This window comes from Zootoca vivipara, chromosome 7 (genome assembly GCF_963506605.1).
Source record: "Zootoca vivipara chromosome 7, rZooViv1.1, whole genome shotgun sequence".
NCBI lineage: Eukaryota > Metazoa > Chordata > Lepidosauria > Squamata > Lacertidae > Zootoca > Zootoca vivipara.
Window position 1 is genome coordinate 90,927,479 of NC_083282.1, and position 17,153 is coordinate 90,944,631.

At 50.1% G+C, this 17,153-nt stretch overlaps 1 protein-coding gene across 2 annotated transcripts in view; it reads right to left on the bottom strand.

Annotated features, from left to right (window-relative positions):
- SLC2A4RG (SLC2A4 regulator) overlaps nucleotides 1-14,212 on the bottom strand; it is a 48,496-nt gene extending 34,284 nt beyond the window's left edge. The window contains exons 1-2 of one of the 2 annotated variants that reach the window (XM_035122367.2): nucleotides 13,656-14,212; nucleotides 5,085-5,263 (exon numbers count right to left, since the gene is read on the bottom strand). In XM_035122367.2, the coding sequence (XP_034978258.1) occupies nucleotides 5,085-5,263; nucleotides 13,656-13,994 (518 nt within the window). In that variant the 5' untranslated portion in view covers nucleotides 13,995-14,212. The remainder of the gene's footprint in view (nucleotides 1-5,084; nucleotides 5,264-13,655) is intronic. The other variant, XM_035122368.2, reaches the window with a different exon arrangement.
- Between the last annotated feature and the right edge of the window lie 2,941 nt (nucleotides 14,213-17,153).

The window sequence follows — 17,153 nt, forward strand, 5'->3', positions numbered from 1 at the left end:
ACCTACCTGTAACCAATAATTTTTGATGTAACTGTAAAAACTGCTCTGAAAATTTATTATTCCAAAAATGAAACCTTCATCTGGTTGTAAATATTAAGATTATACCAGCAAGAATGAGTCTTTTTTTAAAAAAAAATAAGATTCAAACCAAGGCTTACTGACTAGTGATTTAAATCAAATCCACCCTGCCCTCAAGCAACATCCTTTCAACAAAAGACTGAAGGCGATGTTTCCTGCACCCAAAGCATGTGCTCTACAGATGAACTGCGGCCTGTAGCTCTTGAGCGATCCACCTAACTCTGCTCAAATTGCAGGCGGTTCTTCAGGGTCTCAGGCACAGCCTTGTCCCTGGGAGATGTCAGCAATCGAACTCGCCTCGATTGAAATGGGAGAAGAGCAGCTCACAGCAGCCACCCCTCAGGAAACAAAATTCTGCAAGCGGAAAACAAGCGGGATTCTGCAACCCGCAGAACATTACACAAGTTGAACAAGTTTGCAAGACGTCTTCTTCTGCGTATAATTTTCATTTAATTAATCAAAATGTTTACCTATCAGCCTTTCAGCTCCTCAAGGCAGCGCACAATCACAGGTTAACACAAAATGCCACGTGGCAGTAAGAGGAAAAGGACAGCCTGGCACACTCACAGTATGAAGGGGGGGGGAGTGTGTAGGAAAAATATTCATAAAACACTTGGCAAACCGGAAAAAAGCTTTCACAATGTACCAGAATGCTATTTGACCTGGGGCCAACTGGACACATTGAGGCAGGGAGTTCTACAACTTGGGAGCCACAGCCGTGAAGGCCCTGTCCCAGGTCCCAGACAATCAGGCCTTCGATGGCAAGAGAGAAATTAACCCTGTTCCCATTAGTCTTAGGAAAAGACAGGCATCGCTGCCCAATCCTCTGGCACCCAGGATTTCAACAGAAATGTCACCCACTTACTTTCAAGCGCAGCTTCACGGCCATAAATCAACATAGCCAAGCCCTAGATAAAATGTTGTTTTTCGTGGAAAGACACTCTCTCAAACTCTGCCCCATACCCACAAAATTGAACAAATAAAAGTGTCGCGCCCCAGTCCCCTGAAAGTTCAGAATCAAAATACTTTGGACGCTGACTAACGGAGTTGCGCTGACCTTTTCCAAGGATAAATCTGGTCCTTTCCAGAGCTGCTGTTCCCCTCGTGCAACGGACTTCTGCTTGCCCAAAGGAACTTCCCCTTCTGTGCACCTTCAAAAGGGGAGGGTCCCTAAGGGGAGGGGGAAGTCCCATTCCGCAAGGGGAACTTCGCTCGCAAAGCCCGGGACACAGCGCGTAATTTCCCAAGGTGGAGTGGAATATAAATAAAGCAAAACATTTGTGTCATATAGCGCAGGAGCACTGCGAATATTCCACTAAGCTTTCAAATAACATTTTGCATCTCAGTGGCATCTCATCGTTATGCACAGGCGACAGTCCTCTGCACTTGTGAGAGAGCTGCATTGAACTTGCTCCCGAGTAAACATGCACAGAAGCGAGCAGCATGGAAACTGCAGAGAAAACCAGCTACAGTGGTACCTCAACAACCAAACGACTCGGCTTCCGAAGGTTTTGACTTCCGAAGTCGACAACCCCAGAAGTCTTTTCGCCGCACGCACATTCTGCACCTGCACAGAAGCGGCGCACGCAGTCGGCGCATGCGCAGAAGCGTGAAATCGCGCATGCGCAGAACGGGCGCTTTGACAACCGAAGACTGCGGAACAGATCGGCTGCGGAACAGATCGTCTTCGTAAGTCGAGGTACCACTGTATTCTGAATGTAGATCGCATTCTCACCATGCATTTAAAGCCCTGTGATAACACTTTAAGCCAGGCATCCCCAAACTTCGGCCCTCCAGATGTTTTGGACTACAATTCCCATCTGCCCCAACCACTGGTCCTGTTAGCTAGGGATCATGGGAGTTGTAGGCCAAAACATCTGGAGGGCCGCAGTTTGGGGATGCCTGTTTTAAGCAGTCATGGCTCCTCCCCCCCTTGAATTCTGGGAAGTGTAGTTTGTTATTCCTCTCCCAGAGATACAATTCTCAGAGTGGTTTAGCAGTCAATCCCTCTTTCCTACAAACTCTGGGAAATGTAGCTTCGGGAGAGGAATAAAAGCCTCCTAACAACTCACAACACCCTGAACAAACTACAGTTCCTAGAATTCTTTTATTTATATATATAGTGTCAATGCATCCTTAGTTATTTTCCTGCATTCTTGCATACTGTTTCTAAGCCCAGGTAACGCTTTCTTCTTTCGTTTTCACCAAAACGTTCATCATTTCTGTTTTTCCTACTGGCAAAGGACTAAAACAGGCTTCCTCAACCTCGGCCCTCCAGATGTTTTGAGACTACAATTCCCATCATCCCTGACCACTGGTCCTGCTAGCTAGGGAAAATGGGAGTTGTAGGCCAAAAACACCTGGAGGGCGGAAGCTGAGGAAGCCTGAACTAAGATATACTTAGGGCAGCAACCTGTAGTTTCATCTCGGACATGTGATAAATTTAGAATTATTATTTCAGTAAGACAATGGCTGCAAATCTTTCCACACCTGCCTGGAAATAAGCCCCACAGAACCCAGAAAGTCTAACTTTCTTCCATAGATATCTGGAGTTTATGTATGCTATTAAAGTGTATTGCAAGCTGTCTCGATGATCATTCCATCAATAGGCAGGATATAAATTTTCTAAATAAATAAATGAATAAAAATATGCAAGATTTGCACCTTTAAAAATTCCACAAATATGCCATACGGTACAAACGTAGAGGCTGGCTTAAGTTATTCACTATACACCGAAAGTTAAGAGGAAATTTAGATATGATACCAGGAAGGGTGTATTTGCATAGAGTCAATTTCCCTTCCAAAATCTGATTCTCCAGCCCGCCCACCCCACCCCTTGGGCTTTCCCAAATGTCCAGAAATATTATATATCTCCTTCTACATTCCAGGGTGCTTCTTAAGAACCCAACAAGGTAATTATTTACTATTACTTCATTTATTTATTCAATGTCTATACCACCCTTAATCAGAGGATCACAGAGCGGTTTACAACATAAAAGCACAAAAATACGTAACGTATTAATACACAAAACCACCCCCCCCCCACACACACACACTGACAAGTTTAAAAAGCCGCAGATGTTTAAGTGTGTGATGCACTTTGAACATTAAGGGTGTTTCTTCAGATTATTACATCAGCGGAGGAAAAATACCAGCCGTGGCATGAAGCCGTTTGGCATGGCCACGAGACTGGCAGATATTGATAAGGGGGCAAATTTCAACACAGAGAGAGGTATGGCCTCCAGAGAGCTTTTTCATCCTACCCTGGCTGAAGAGCACGCCCCCCCCCCAATTCTGCAAAACTCAGCAGCTCCAGGTAAGCAAAGGCAGGATTCTAAGATGCCATCTCTAGCAAGGGCAACCCTTCTAAGTTCCATCAGAATAAAAACCGCCGCCTTCCAACAAATCATAGCCACCGTCTATGTACCTTAACCACAAATACAAAGAGAAAACTCCTTTTCAGACGCCAGAGACTGACGAGTGTGTTTGGTTCTGATGAGCCGGGAGGGAGGGAGGAGTGTGAAGAGGGAATAGAAAACCAGGGAGGGGGAACGTAACGGAGTGTCCGGGAAAAGGCCGTCCGGGATTCCGGAATGGAGCACTCGGTGTTGCAATACCTCTTGCCAGGTGTGAGGAAACAGCAGCTCTCCCGGGTCCCTGATTCAACCAGGGGTTGAATTAGATCAGGGGTAGGCAAACTAAGGCCCAGGGGTCGGATTGAGAAGGCGATTGGGCTGGATCCGGCCCAATCGCCTTCCCAATCCGACCCGTGAATGGTCCAGGAATCAGTGTGTTTTTACATGAGTAGAATGTGTCCTTTTATTTAAAATGCATCTCTGGGTTATTTGTGGGGCATAGGAATTTGTTCATTTCCCCCCCAATATATATATATATATATAGTCCGCCCCCCCCACAAGCTCTGAGGGACAGTGGACCAGCCCCCTGCTGAAAAAGTTTGCTGACCCCTGAATTAGATAGAGGCTGGGGCCCTGGCACACAGCAAGGACACTAAGAAGTTGAGAACAGCAGCTGTGGCAGCTGTGCCCAGCAGGGCCCCATCCTGATCAACGTTTAACACAGGGGTCAGCAAACTTTTTCAGCAGGGGGCCGGTCCACTGTCCCTCAGACCTTTTGGGGGGCCGGACTGTATTGGGGGGGAATGAATTCCTATGCCCCACAAATAACCGAGAGATGCATTTTAAAGAAAAAGACACATTCTACTCATGTAAAAACACGCTGATTCCCAGACCGTCTGCGGGCTGGATTTAAAAGGTGATTGGGCCAGATCCGGTCCCCGGGCCTTCGTTTGCCTACCCATGGTTTAACAGTAGGGTGACAAAACTCTCCAGAGCCGTCCTGAAAAGCAGATGTCAGTATGTTCTCAGTGCAGTTGGAGAAAGCAATGCCTACAGCAAAAGCAAGCTATGCTCCTCCGCTGCGGCCACCAAACTAGTTTTCAGGGAAATCTCCAGCGCTCAAGGCCAACAACATGACCTGAAAGTTTTCTAAAAGCAGCAAAGCAACCCACTGCGAGAGATGGATAAGATGCCAGCCCTTCACTAACCTGGTGCATTTTCCTTCTAATTCCCACCATTCAATGAGCTTTGCAATACAGGTGAAAAATAGAATATCGTCGAAAAGTGCATTTATTTCAGTAATGCAACTTAACAGGTGAAACCAATATATGAGATAGATGCATGACATGCAGCAAGATATGTCAAGCCTTTATTTGTTGTAATTATTTGGCGTTAGGGAGGTCAATTATAAATGGAATGTAATTAATGAAATGTAATAGTGATGTTTATTTTTGTATTATTGTAACTATTTGATTTATTACTGTGGAATTTCCAAAAGAAAGCATTTGTAAAAATAAAAAAGAATACCGTAAGTTGCATTGCTGAAATAAATGCACTTTTCGACGATATTCTAATTTCCCGAGTTTCACCTGTAAATGAGACTCAGGAAGGAACCCAGAACCCCAAAATAAATTTTCTCCACGACCCTACCTTTGCCTGGGTACTGGGATGTAGGCTGAATGATGCAGAGGGCCCTGGTCGAGGAGTCGGAGCGCCGCCGCCTCTTCCTCCGGCCGCTTCAGCACCGAGGGATCGGACAGGTGCCTCGGCCTCCCGTTGATCGGCTCCGCTTCCACCGGAAGCCCCTTCCCACTGCAGTGGGCAGGACTCTGGAAAAGGACACAGAGGCTTTTGATGCCGGATGCAGGTAGCAATTCAACAGCAACAGCTGGCCATAACCCTTGAGAGAGTTGCCCAGCTCCTTTCAGCCCAATAGCATCGCTTGCCACCACATCCCATCCTGTGGCGGCGAGTTCCGCAGATCAACGTCACACAGCACAGCAGCAGGGTAGTGAAAGGTTGCTACCTTATTTTGACATCCGGCTCTGGGCCCCAACGTAATCGAGATGGAAATGTTTCTCTCTCTCTCTCTCTCTCTCTCTCTCTCTCTCTCTCTCTCTCTCTCTCTCTCTCTCTCTCTCTCTCTTTTACACGTAGCCTTGTATTATTTCTGTGGTTCTGCTTGTATTGGTGTTTTTTTTTTAAAAAAGAACTCCCCCCCTTTGTCATGCATGTGAACAGCCAGGAAGGGCTCGGCTCTATTCTTAAAGCTCAGGAGCCCTTGGCTTTATCTTAGATAAACAGAGCAGGTGCAGACAAAAGCAGCGAGCGAGCTTGGCCTTATTGCGATTGAAATCCAGGCCACCCCAGCCAGCAAAGCCCGTTCAGAACTGATAAGCGTGTTCTAACATGGAGGCCGATTCCTCTTCTGCACCCGCGCTAAAAACCTACTCGCACCAGGCAGCAGGAGCACAGCTCAGAAACAAGAACAGGCAGTTCAGTTGCACCTCCGGGGTCCATCAATCCATCTATCTTTATGCGGATAGGCTTTTGAGCTCCGTAATTCTTTAGAGCACCAATCCACTTCTGCAGAGGCTAACCAGGAAAGCCATAGTCAGCTAAACTACCCACTGCTCCCTTTGCTGTGGCTTTTCTTTTAAGTTCCGGCCCGCAGGTCTAATAAATGCCACAAATATTGAGTAGCTTCGCTTTAAGGAACCGGGGGGGGGGGGAGAGAAGGAGGTAACCCAGCAAACCTGTGACAATCTGCTTTTGCAGGAAGTAGTTCAGGATTAAGCCAACATATCTATCCCGGTTGGTTGGGTGGGATGGAGAAAGGGCCGGGTGATAGATATATCAATATATCATCCAAAACCAGTTTGAAGTCCATATTGCCATATCGGTTTCACAATTTTGGGCCTGGCAATATATCAAGAATCATAGAGTTGGAAGAGACCACAAGGGCCATCCAGTCCAACCCCCTGCCAAGCAGGAAACACCATCAAAGCATTCCTGACAGATGGCTGTCAAGCCTCTGCTTAAAGACCTCCAAAGGAGGAGACTCCACCACGCTCCTTGGTAGCAAATTCCACTGCTGAACAGCTCTTACTGTCAGGAAGTTCTTCCTAATGTTTAGGTGGAATCTTCTTTCTTGTAGTTTGAATCCATTGCTCCGTGTCCGCTTCTCTGGAGCAGCAGAAAACAACCTTTCACCCTCCTCTATATTACATCCTATATGAATCATTTGGGGGGGGGTGCATGCAAAAATCGCAATGTAGGAAAAACCGTGAGTAGATTTGCTTCTCAGATTCCTGCAGGTCCTGTTAACTCTGCCAGCTCAGCTCTCCTCTCCTCCCTCCTGCAGGAGGCAGCGAATCACAAGAGGAGGCAAAAATCATGATGGGGTGGGGGACTGTGAAGCCATCCTTTGCCTCTGTCTACCGGTAGCTCCATCCTTATTTCAGACATCGTGATATATGAACATATTGCAATGTTTAAAAAACAAAAGTAAAGGACCCCTGACAGTTAAGTCCAGTCGCGAATGACTCTGGGGTCGCGGCGCTCATCTCACTTTACTGGCCGAGGGAGCCGGCGTTTGTCCACAGACAGTTTTTCCAGGTCATGTGGCCAGCATGACTAAGCCGCTTCTGGCGAAACCAGAGCAGCACACGGAAACGGCGTTACCTTCCCACCGGAGCGGTACCTATTTATCTACTTGCACTTTGACGTGCTTTCGAACTGCTAGGTTGGCAGGAGCTGGGACCGAGCAATGGGAGCTCACTCTGTTGCAGGGATTCAAACTGCCGACCTTCCGATCGACAAGCCCAAGAGGCTCAGTGCTTTAGACCAAGGTGCCACCTGCGTCCCATGCAATGTTCAGCTGGTGGTATATCATGATGTTGAAAACCAGATATCGCCCAGCCCTAGTGGGAAACCTTAGACCAGGGATCCCCAAACTACGGCCCCCGGGCCGGATGCGGTGCAATTGGCCTCCCAATCCGGCCCGCGACGACCCCCGCCGCCCGCTGCCGCCGCCCGCTCTTACGGCGCGCAGTGTGGCGGCGATCTTCAAAATCGGCAAAAAATCGCCGAAAATCGTTTGTGCGCATGCGTATGGGCCTCTCCCGACCCAGAAGAGGTCATTTCCGATGCACTTCCGGGTCGGGGGAGGCCCATACGCATGCGCACAAGCGATTTTCGGCGATTTTTCCCCAACCGTGTGCGTGTGCGCATGCGCACGGGCGCGCACTCCCCCGCCCTCCAGCCCGCTGCGCGCGCACTCCCCTGCCCTCCGGCCCGCCACGCGGTCGGCGCGGCGGGCACCGGCCCGAAGCCCGGTAAGTCTGGGGACCCCTGCCTTAGACCCTGCAGCTGAACGTGGCCCCGCAGGATGTTCTGTCCGGCCCTTGACACTCTCCCCCGGCCACCACCCCCCCTCATCAGCCATTGAGGGTGACTGGGATGAGTCCCAAAAATCTATATATATAAAAATCCCATTGGCCAGTATGTGTAGAAACTAGGCATTTAATTTGCATTCAATGCACCACCCGCTCCCCCCCCCAAAGCCCTGCTTAATGTGGCCCTCAGACATGGTCTGGAAGGGAATGCGGCCCTGGGGCAGAAAGGGATTCCCCATCCCTGAAATCAGCCAACCCAGGTCACCAGGAAACCCCTAGATTGCAGCAGTCTGAGAGCGAGGCTGCAAGAAATGATACACAGTGGAAGAAGCCGGCAACACTGGTCTGGGGAAGGGCTGCAGCAAATCGTTAAGAGCACGCACCTCAGATGCAGAAGGTCCCAGGTTCAATTCCCAGTGTCTCCCAGTAGGGCTGGGAGGACACACATACACACACACCCTCCTGTAACCTGCAGAAACTATTGCTGTGTCACTTGGGGACAGCCACTCCATCTGTGGGAGAGCTGGGAAGCCAGGCTCCTTCCGCCTGCTTTGCAAGAGGTCCATCAGGCACATCCTGCACCTGGTTATTATAGGAACAACTGTTCATAAACTGTTGTCTGAGTTTTTGTTTTCCTCTTCCCTCCCTGATCCTCTCTCCTTGTGTGTCATGAGTTTTTGGTTTTTTTTAAGACTGTAGGTCCGCAGGGCAATTGATTTTGCTATTTATTTTGTGCTTCTATCCTGTATTTTTATCTTGCAAACCGTCCCAAGATCTTCAGATGAAGGGCAGTGTATAAAGTTTGTTAATAATTAATAATAATAATAATAATAATAATAATAATATTGTAATAATATTGTAAGCAGCTCTGGGAGCTTTATTGGCGGAGGAGCAGGTTACAAATGCTCTAAATCGACAAATACTGTAATAAATGAACCTTCTCTCCCCACCCCGGTCTTAATTCCTGTCCTTCATAGCTTATCTCACTCCGCACTAAGAGATTACTTGTAGATGACACCAAACTGGAAAACCCTCCAGCGCTCCGCTGCCCCCCTGCAGCTCAAACTCAGACTAGCCCCTTGCTTGTTGACAGAGGGCATTTGCTGGTATGAACTCAATGCTGCAAGGAGTCAGCTTCCCAGGGAGATTTCTTTTTTAAAAAACAGGAGAGCGGACCAGGGCTGCATCTGTCTATGGAATCCGACCACTGCAGCAGACAGGACCTCTCTGGACCGACCTCGGCACCAGTTCCAAAGTTCTGACCAGTATTTGTAGGCGCCCTTGCAATTCCAAGTGGCGGTCGTACAATTCTAGAACCCCGGCTTTCCAAGAACCTAAACTTTAACAAAACAATTAAAAGCACACCACCAAGTTTCTAGGCCTCAAGACTACGAAGCTGGCAAAACAGGTTAAGGCTGGAGAAAGGATACAAAGGCGAAAATCCAAGGAAGTGTGCATGACTCTGCCTCCAGCCTCACAGCCAAATATTCCACACCATCTTCCCACTTTAAAAAAAGCCCAGGGAGAAAAATGTGTGTCCCAGGAGTGAAACAGAGCAGTATCCACCTAGTGGACATTCAGCGGTACCGCTGACTGCTAAAATAGGAGCTAGAATCCCATTTCCATCTGCACTAGCAGATGTCAAACCCTCCCACCAGATGTCAAAAAGAAAACCAACTACCAGACTTTTAGAGGACATCTGAAGGCAGCCCTGCTTAGGGAAGCTTTTAATCTTTAAGAAATTAGTGTATTTCAATATTTCTGTTGGAAGCCGCCCAGAGTGGCTGGGGAAACCCAGCCAGATGGGCGGGGTATAAATAATAAATTATTGTTATTGTTATTGTTATTATTACGATATTGGTTTCATGATTTTTGACCTGGATATATATTTTGAATCATGGTGTGCCAATTAGTTTCTGGGCCCAACTCAAAGTGCTGGGTTTGACCTATAAAGCCTTAAACGGCTCAGGATTGCAATGCCTCAAGTACTGCCTCTCCCCATATGAACCGATCTGGAATCTGCGATCATCATCTGAGAGGTCCTTCTTCATGCGCCTCCTCCGTGAGAGGTCCGGAGGGCGGCGACATGAGAACGGGGCCTTTTCTGCAGTGGCTCCCCGTCTGTGGAATGCTCTCCCCAGGGAGGCTTGCATAGGACCATAATAATAATAATAATAATAATAATAATAATAATAATAATAATAATATTTCTATCCCGCCCATCTGGCTGAGTTTCCCCAGCCACTCTGGGCGGCTTCCAACAAAAGATTAAAAATACATTATAACATCAGTCTTTAAAAACTTCCCTAAACACATATTATATGTCTTTAGGCGCCAGACGAACATGTTCTTCTTCAACCAAGCCTTTGGCTGATTAATATTCTATAGTGTGTCTGTGGGAAGGGCAGGGGGCTAAATTGTTTCCTTCTTTTTGGTTTAATTATTTACTTGTTTTTAACTTGAATTTTATTCCGTGAACTGCCCTGAGAAATTGTGGTGAAGTGTGGTATATAAATTTAATGAATTAATGTCCATAATAAAAATACCGGTAAATAAACGTCCAGTCCAAAATCCACATCGTGACCAGGAATGGGGAGCCTCTGGCCCTCCAGATGTTACTGGACTCCAACTCCCATCAGCCCCAGCCTGCAGGGTCAAAGGTCAAGGAATTGGACATGTGTGGCCTATCAGCAGCTGGAAGCATGGGCACCGTGGAGCTCAATGGATCAGTGACCTGACTCTGCATAAAGTGGATTCCTGGAACATGTTCAGGAAGGATTCCCAAGCAACATGGAAGCCCCAGCTCATTGGGAAAATCTCTCCCAGCCCCCTTTGGCTCTTGAAATTTGCCTGGACACTTTCAGGCCTGTTTTAAGACTTGCGCATGCCCCCTATAAGTGATGTTCAGAAGATGGAAACAAAGGAGAGGTCTTTGTCATACAGTGGTTACGCTCCTTCCTCCTGGGCCGTGTTCAGAAAGTGGGGGGGGGTGAGTGTTCAGACCCCTGGGCACTCACTTGTGGGGTGCCTCAGGGTTCTGTTCTCTCCCCCATGCTTTTTAATATCTATATGAAGCCGCTGGGAGAGATCATCAGGGGGTTTGGGCTGGGTGTTAATCAGTATGCAGATGACACCCAGCTCTACCTCTCTTTTAAATCAGAACCAGTGAAGGCAGTGAAGGTCCTGTGTGAGTGCCTGGAGGCGGTTGGAGGATGGATGGCGGCTAACTGGCAAGACAGAAGTACTATTTTTGGGGGACAGGAGGCGGGCAGGTGTGGAAGGCTCCCTGGTCTTGAATGGGGTAACTGTGCCCCTGAAGGACCAGGTGTGCAGCCTGGGAGTCATTTTGGACTCACAGCTGTCCATGGTGGCACAGGTCAATTCTGTGTGCAGGGCAGCTGTTTATCAGCTCCATCTGGTACGCAGGCTGAGATCCTACCTGCCCGCGTACTGTCTCACCAGAGTGGTGCATGCTCTGGTTATCTCCCGCTTGGACTACTGCAATACGCTCTACGTGGGGCTACCTTTGAAGGTGACCTGGAAACTGCAATTAATCCAGAATGCGGCAGCTAGACTAGTGACTGGGAGTGGCCGCCGGGACCACATAACACTGGTCCTGAGAGATCTACACTGGCTCCCAGTACGTTTCCGAGCACAATTCAAAGTGTTGGTACTGACCTTTAAAGCCCTAAATGGCCTCGGTCCTGTATACCTGAAGGAGAGTCTCCACCCCCACCATTCAGCCCGGACACTGAGATCCAGCACCGAGGGCCTTCTGGTGGTTCCCTCATTGCAAGAAGTGAGGTTACAGGGAACCAGACAGAGGGCCTTCTCGGTAGTGGCACCCGTCCTGTGGAACGCCCTCCCAGCAGATGTCAAGGCAATAAGTAACTATTTTACTTTTAGAAGACAACTGAAGTTGGCCCTGTTTAGTGAAGTTTTTAATGTTTAATGCTGTACTGTTTTAATATTCGGTTGGATATGGATATGGGCGGGGTATAAATAATAAATTATTATTATTATTCTTGGTGCTGGCCCCCGATCTGCCTCCTGTGGAAGAGAGTTCCACAGTTTAACAATGCGCTATTCAAAGGAGGACTGTCATTTATCTATCCTGAATCTTCCAACCTTCAGCTTCCTTTTATAGCCATGATTTATAGTGTAACAATGGAGGGGGAACGTCTTCTATCTCTACCTTCTACATGCAGTGCATACTTCCACACACCTCTACCTTATCCCTTCTTATTTGCCTTTTCTCTAAACTAGAAAAGTCCCAGGCACCGCAACCTTTTCTCACTCCACCAGCTCGGTCCTTTCACTTGCCGCTTTCCAACTCAACAATACCCCTTTTGAGATGAGATGGGCCACCGGCCTAGTCCAGCAGAACTTTTCCTACAAGGGACCACCAAGGCTCATCGAGTCCAACCCCCCCCCCGCCACGCAGGAATAATCAAGGCCTAACAACAATTGCACCAGCCTTTGCCAAGCAGGTGAGATCTTTTGGCCTCCAACTCCCACGAGCTCCAGATTCTGCCCGCCGACGCCTCCGACTCAACTCGCCCTTTCGGACTCCCAACAGGATCCAGAAGCGACGCCTCCCCGCCCCCTGCACGGCGCACGTGCGATTCCCCAGCGAAGCGCTCCGGAGGCGGGCGCTGCTGTTCCCCCACCCACAAATCGAGGCACATCCCACCCACCCCGGCCGGCGGACCCTCCCCTCCTGGCTCAGCGCGGTGCCTGTTCCGCAGAGTGATTGATGGCCCGTCCCTCCGAGCAGCTTGCGCCCCGCCATGCAGGGGTGGAGACCCGATGGGGCGGGGATGGGCTCGGGCGGAAAAAAGAGAGAGAGAAAGCGGCTCTGCAGCTCCCCTCCACGTCCCGGCCCATTGCAATTCCCTCCCCTCGATCAAAACTTTCAGCGAAAGCAAAGCAAGCAGCAAGAGGCGCCATCTTTTAGCGAAGGGGAATCAAACTTTTCGCCGGGGTTGCTGCAAGGCCGCCAAAGCCGGGCGCCTCTCCGGTTTGCCAGCTCGACCCGATCGCGCGCGCGCGCTCTTTGCAAGCGCAGCGGGGCAGGGGCTCGGCGCTGTCACGCGCCCTTTTGCTTCGGGGGCCTAGCGGAGCCCCCAGCTCAGCTCTACTATTTAGAATTGACGGCCGAGTTAAGCACTCCAAGGATCGCACTGCGCGTTTAAGTCTCGGCTCTCCCCGCTCCAAGCAGATCCTAGGCAACAAGGGTGTGCGCGCGGGTGCCGTCCGCAAAGAAGCCGGGTCTTTCCAACCCATCCGGGACTTCTTTTTTTGCAAGCAACCGCGGTGGCTTTCAGTTGCTTCGTGTAAGGGCCGCTCCTCCAGCCCACCCTTCCTATGCAACTTCCCGGTCCCACCCTCTAGCTGCCAAGCAGGGCTCTGGGTGGTTCCCCTCCCCCTCTGTTTGCAAATATAATGCACCCCCCTCAACCGAAATCCGCCTCAAAGGTTCTCAGCGTCTTTTGCCAAACGGGTTGGGGGCTCTCCTTTTTCCGATCTCTGCAAAAATATTCCTTACACACGCCCCGTACTCTTCCCCCCCCCCCGCCGCCGCCCCCCCAAAAAGTCCACGAAGGAAGCAGCAGCGCCGCGAAGCACTCGGCCGTCGAGTCTTTGCAACTTCAGCTAGTCGCCTGCGTCTCTCGCCCGCCCGCCCACCCTCCGTGCTCCTGTGCGCCATGGCGGGACACACCCACCCGCTTCTCCTTCGGCAGATCCAACAGCGCGGCCAGCAACACGGGACGGGACCAGACGGGGCGGGAGAGAGAAGTTGCCGCCTTCCCCCGCTTGTTACCTTTTGCAAAAGCTGGAGCCTGCCTTTGCTACCGGCCGGGGAGCTCCTGCCGGCGCCGTCCTCGCAGCTCCGGCGCCGGGACCTCCTCCGGATCGACGCCGGATCTTCCACCAGCACCGTGTAGACAGCGTTGCTGGCCGCCTCGGAGGAGGAGGAGGAAGGGGGGTACGGGGAGGCGAGCGGTTTGCAAGAGGCGGAGATCACCCCGCAGCACAAGCCGGGCGCCGGGGGGCTGCCGTCGGGGCAGCAGGGTCCCGCGGACGTCAAGCCGGGCGGCGGGGAGCAGATCCTGCCGCCTGAGGAGGCGAAGCGTTTGAAAAGACGCGGCTTGGGCTCCATGATTGGGGTGAAGAGGGGGGGGCGACGACGAGGAGGGGGGCCGCCGCAGAAGCTGTGCAGGATGAAGCCCCCCGCGCTGCCTCGGAGACTTTCCCTCCCGCCAGCCAGCCAAGCGAGGGAGAGAGAGGCTCCCCCCGGACCACGCCCCCCTCTCCTTCCCCACCGCCTGCTGCCCGCGCTGCCTTCGGCTTCTCCTCCTCCTCCTCCTCCTCCTCCCCGCCCCTTTCGGAGCTCGTGCAAGCGAAGGGAGCCGGGTTAAAAAAAAACACACACGCGCGCACACGAACACACACACACATTTCTCTCCGCTCCCCTATTCGCCGCACGCCATTGGCCCACTCGCTGTATCAACATTCCGAAATGGAACGGTGCCCGGAGCCGGCTCGAGCGCCGATTGGCCGGCCCGGCGTTTCCAGTTGCAAACCGGGCGGAGGAGATGGCGGAGGCGGTGTTCTAATCCGACACGCCTCCTCCTCCGCCGCCGCCTCTCTTGCAAGCGAGTATAAAAAAAAAGTAAAGAAGAGCTGGTTGGTTGTTGGTCTATCTATGTACATTTTTTAAAAAAACGTATGTGTGTGTGTGCAATTTATTTCTTTTTAAGCCGCGCTGGTGAAGCCAGAAAGGGGAGGTCTCGGGGAGGGGAAAGCCGGCCTTCCAGTCGCTCGCTTCAGCGGCCATCTTCGACGAAAGGGGGGCGGAGGCGCCCGGCAGCGAGAGAGAGAGAGAGCGGCGGCCGGGAGACCGACCGAGAACCGCCTTTGATTATTAAGATGACAGTTGCTGCTGCTTGAAGTTGCAAAAAAATAAAAAAGCGGGGAGGGCACGCGCCACCGCTTTTAATAAGGGTACAGTATTGTGGGGAGCGGAGTGTTTACCCGTCTCTTCCTTGCGATCCAACTTCGGCTTGCTTTTTACAGAGATTGTCAACCTGTGCGATAGCTGCACGCAGGTGGTGGGGGTGGGGGTGCCACAACTTGAATCCCCGCCGCCCAAATCCGTGCACACAGAAAAGCAGCAAGTCAGGCCCGGACTTCTTGTCACTGGCGTGCTCGCGTTCTGCGCAGCTTGCTGTTTGTTTTGTATTGAGGAGCAACCAAACTCCACCGATGGAAGCTCAAGTAAAGGTTCACAAACCCTTGCTGTAGACCTGAAAGCCAGCTTACATTTAAAGCACTCTGATACAACTTAAAAGAGTCATGGATTCCCCCCCCCAAAAAAAAAGAATCGTGGGAAGTGTAGTTTGTTCAGGGTGCTGAGAGTTGCTAGGAGAACCCCCCCACTCCAGATGTTTCCAACCTTTTTGGGTCCACGGCTCCCTTGACCAACTACATTATGGAGCTCAGGGGTGCAGTTATGTCACCCCTTGCCTGCAGAGCTGGCAGCCCCTCACCCTTTTTCGAACACCCTCCCTTGTGGAGGGTTCCCTCAGCCTCCTCTCTCCTCCCCTCTAACCCCTGGTCTCTGAGCTGCCCCCCCCCCGCCCGCCCGCCCCAAAGAGAGCTGCCTGCCTCCCAGAGGCACCTTTCTTCTGTGGAGCTTGCAGCCAGGGCTGCTGCAACAAACAGCTGGGCAAGAAGCAAGAGAAGCAAGAGGGCATCAAGAGGAGGGAGGAAAGGAAAAAAGGAGAGAGGCCAGTGTTTCCTGTGGCATCCGTGACCATCATTCAGGGCACCCCAAGGTGTCACGGCACACAAGTTGAAAGCAATGGCCCTAGTCCCTTCACAGAGTGGATTAACCCTTAATCCCTCTTGAGAGTTGTAGCTCTCAGAGAGGAAGAGGGATTGTGACTGTATTAAGTTACAACACGGTCGTCTACTGAAGATCTGGCAGCGGAGGGCCACATTCCCTCATAGGAAGCTTTCCAGGGCCACATGCCAAGGACAGGTGGGCCCAGGGATAAAATTGAGCAGAGCAAGGGATGTGACACAAGTTATATATATATATATATATATATATATATATATATATATATATATATATATATATATATATAAACTTGTAAGATGCAGGTGGTAAGACACATTATTAATAAGACACATTATTATTATTATTATTATTTTACAAAAATCAAATCCCAAAAGCATTAAGAGAAGCAAAAGAGTCAGACAAATTTGGAGAAATGTATCGTTTTATTAAATTCACTACTAACAAAGAAAGCAAGTTTATTCCACCTCAAAGTTGTAGTGCTTTATGGATAAGTGATCTTGGCTTATTCTCTTCATTTCTTATTTGAGTCCGAATGTCTTATTTCTTTGATTTTCCCTTCTTTGTCACTGATATCCAGATGATATCTTCATCCCGTGCTCTTGACCTCGCGTTAATTGCCTTGCACCTTACCTGTAATTTGTTACTGTGTCGTTATTTTTGTTTGTTTGCAAAACTTAGTAAAAACTTTAAAAGACAAGATCACTGTAAAAAAATTAATCAGATTTCTAGCTCTCACCAGAGTCGCCACAGGCATATCTGAACATGTGCAAGGAGCCATTGCCAAAATATCCCAGAATTGCTGGCGAGGGATGGGAGGAGAGGGCGAGACAGCTCCTAGGCAGCTTCTCCTCTGGCCTCTGACCACATTCTCATACCTGCACGCTCTTAAAAGCAAAAGATCAGGATCTGGCCCTGGTAGCCCGACAAGGGACAAATTACTGACCTACTTCCCAAAACTGTCGCAATGAAAAAGATCAGGAAGCACTTGGCATGGGTTGCTGCTGTTGTTTTCAACACACACACACACACACACACACACACACAGCGCTACATGTACATGATTCCTAGCAGCACATTCTGGCTAAGAGGTTGGAGGCCACAGTTCCTTCACGATCAAGTGGGTTAATAATTAAGAATTGTTATCTAGGTACTGTTGGTAGTTCCTTCGTGTGGAGACCAAAGTTGGCGGCTTGTCTTGTTTGAGCAACGCGTGCATTCCCCCTTGGCCCCAGTGGCATTCAGATTCAACGGCGGGAAATGATGCTTTCATGTTGCTGAAGAGCCCCCATCAATACCTTACCTGGGAGCCAGCCAGAATTAACCCACCGACAGCTACGCAGGTAAACAGAGTGCATCTCGGTTGCCTTCATCTCTGCAGTGGAGTGCCAGGAACCCAGTTTCGGGACTCCAAGCCAAAAGGATAACATTTGCCAAGGGAACGGCATTTCACCG